At 45.0% G+C, this 1,792-nt stretch overlaps 1 protein-coding gene across 1 annotated transcript in view; it reads right to left on the minus strand.

The window, feature by feature from the left end:
- The window catches only part of LOC109538523 (venom carboxylesterase-6-like), a 9,540-nt gene that overhangs the window by 1,625 nt on the left and 6,123 nt on the right, over positions 1–1,792 (minus strand). Inside the window, exons 5-8 of the mRNA XM_048665247.1 lie at positions 961–1,157; positions 581–746; positions 347–525; positions 143–293 (exon numbers count right to left, since the gene is read on the minus strand). Coding sequence (XP_048521204.1) covers positions 143–293; positions 347–525; positions 581–746; positions 961–1,157 — 693 coding nt within the window. The remainder of the gene's footprint in view (positions 1–142; positions 294–346; positions 526–580; positions 747–960; positions 1,158–1,792) is intronic.

The raw sequence follows: 1,792 nt of genomic DNA on the forward strand, positions 1-1,792 counted from the left end.
TCGGAGGCAAAATGAGCAAGGACGCTCATTCGTACATCATTCTAGCGAGAAATAAATGGCCTTTTTAGAAAGTCATGACCCCCATGACCCCCCCCCCTTTGGATACGCCCATGAGTCATTATCAACTCCCACAAGCCTTTACCATAATCCACGTCTCCACCGCCGAAAATTTTGGTGAAACTCGCCACTCCCCGATGGCTAAACAGGTAATAATACACAGGGTGATTGCTGTAGTTTCGATGCAACTGCACGGCTTCATCTGCGCAGTTCAAAAACCATCCGTCGGTGTACATCTGGAACCCCAACCAACATCAGCCCTGCATTTAGCGATCAAGAGCAAACCTACGTTCACCAGCTGCTCCTTCATTGACCAGTCGAGCTTCTTATTATGGAAGTAAAACTCCCGAATTTGCTTGGTCACTTTGCTGATATTCTTGGCTGTTTTATCGTACATGAGACTAATGGGGACGTTTTTCTCAAAGGCGCTTGCCAACTCTTCAAGCAGCGCGTCGTTGTTGAGAACGCCTGCAACCAACAACAGCTGGAATACTGCGAATAGAAGAGGAGTGCAACTCAATACCTGCCGCCCTCAAAGCCCCATCTTGCGAAGTTATTCCCACCACTAGGGGCACATCGGCGCTTTGCCCCGACTTAACAATATCCGTCGGTGAACTGGTAAGGAAGGCGCCTTCCACGTTGGGCTCGATGGTGGGCTTGAACGGGATCATGGGGTCGAAGTCCCATTCCTAAAAAACCCCAAAAAACCTCAAGAAAAACTGAACAATATGAAGCCTTTCACGGCCGATTAAATCACATTTAGGAATGTTTTCCGGGCTTTGAAGCCGTGGTCTATGGGAATTTCTTCCTGACGTTTCGTCCACAACTGCGGTGGACATTATCAAAGGCTTCAAAGCCCGGAAAACATTCCTAACTGTAAACTGAACAATGTTGGATATTCACCATGAAAATAACATCGTGCTTCACAATGTCCATCGCATCGACTTTCCTCAGGCATTCGACCATGTCTTGAGTGGGTTCCTTGGGGCAGTCGAAAGCCTCTGCGAGTTTTTTGGAGTTTTGCACCCCTTCGGTCTTGGGGCTTTGCGCCCAAATGCATAACGAGGTGCCACTCATCGCGATGCCTTTGTGGAATAGGCCTGCAATAGAAGGTGTTGTTAAAAAACTCGAGTTTGCAGCGAGTTGGTTCCTTTGAAAAGACTAATGGTGCTGGTGAACAGCTCAACAGAAACCGAAGTTTGATGTTAAATTTCTCCGGAATCAGCTTCTGGAAGTGGTGGAGTCGCTTTTGTGGACCCTCTTCAGATTCAGCGATAAATGAGGCGTCGTCAACGTAGCAAATAAGATTAATATAATTTTCCTAAGAACGCTCATTTGTACATCATTCTAGAGAGAATTAAATGGCCTTTTTAGAAAGTGAACCATGGATAAGAAAATGTTGGCAGTTTTCTCAAAAAATGCTTGAATTCAAGAAGTTTTTGAGTTGCGTGGTTTTTTTTTTGAGTTGCAAAATCCACTTGAACATGACGCTGCTTTTTTCGAAGTTTCTCAAGAACCATTCGAGCCACTGAATTCGTTTTGGCATCGTTGGATAGAGAATTGAAAAGTCGATTCAGTCGTAACAACGTGAGTGAGGAAATTTGAGTAGTTTTGACCCAGAAAGCGAAATTTGAATATCAACACTTAGGTGCAAGATTATGCCAAAATTCCATGTTTTCCGTCCCGTTTTTGCTCATATCTCGGAGGCAAAATGAGCAAGAACGCTCATTTGTAC

The sequence above is a fragment of the Dendroctonus ponderosae genome, unplaced genomic scaffold (assembly GCF_020466585.1).
Source record: "Dendroctonus ponderosae isolate FM_Combo_2020 unplaced genomic scaffold, Dpon_F_20191213v2 Dpon_F_20191213_3, whole genome shotgun sequence".
Taxonomy (NCBI): Eukaryota; Metazoa; Arthropoda; class Insecta; order Coleoptera; family Curculionidae; genus Dendroctonus; species Dendroctonus ponderosae.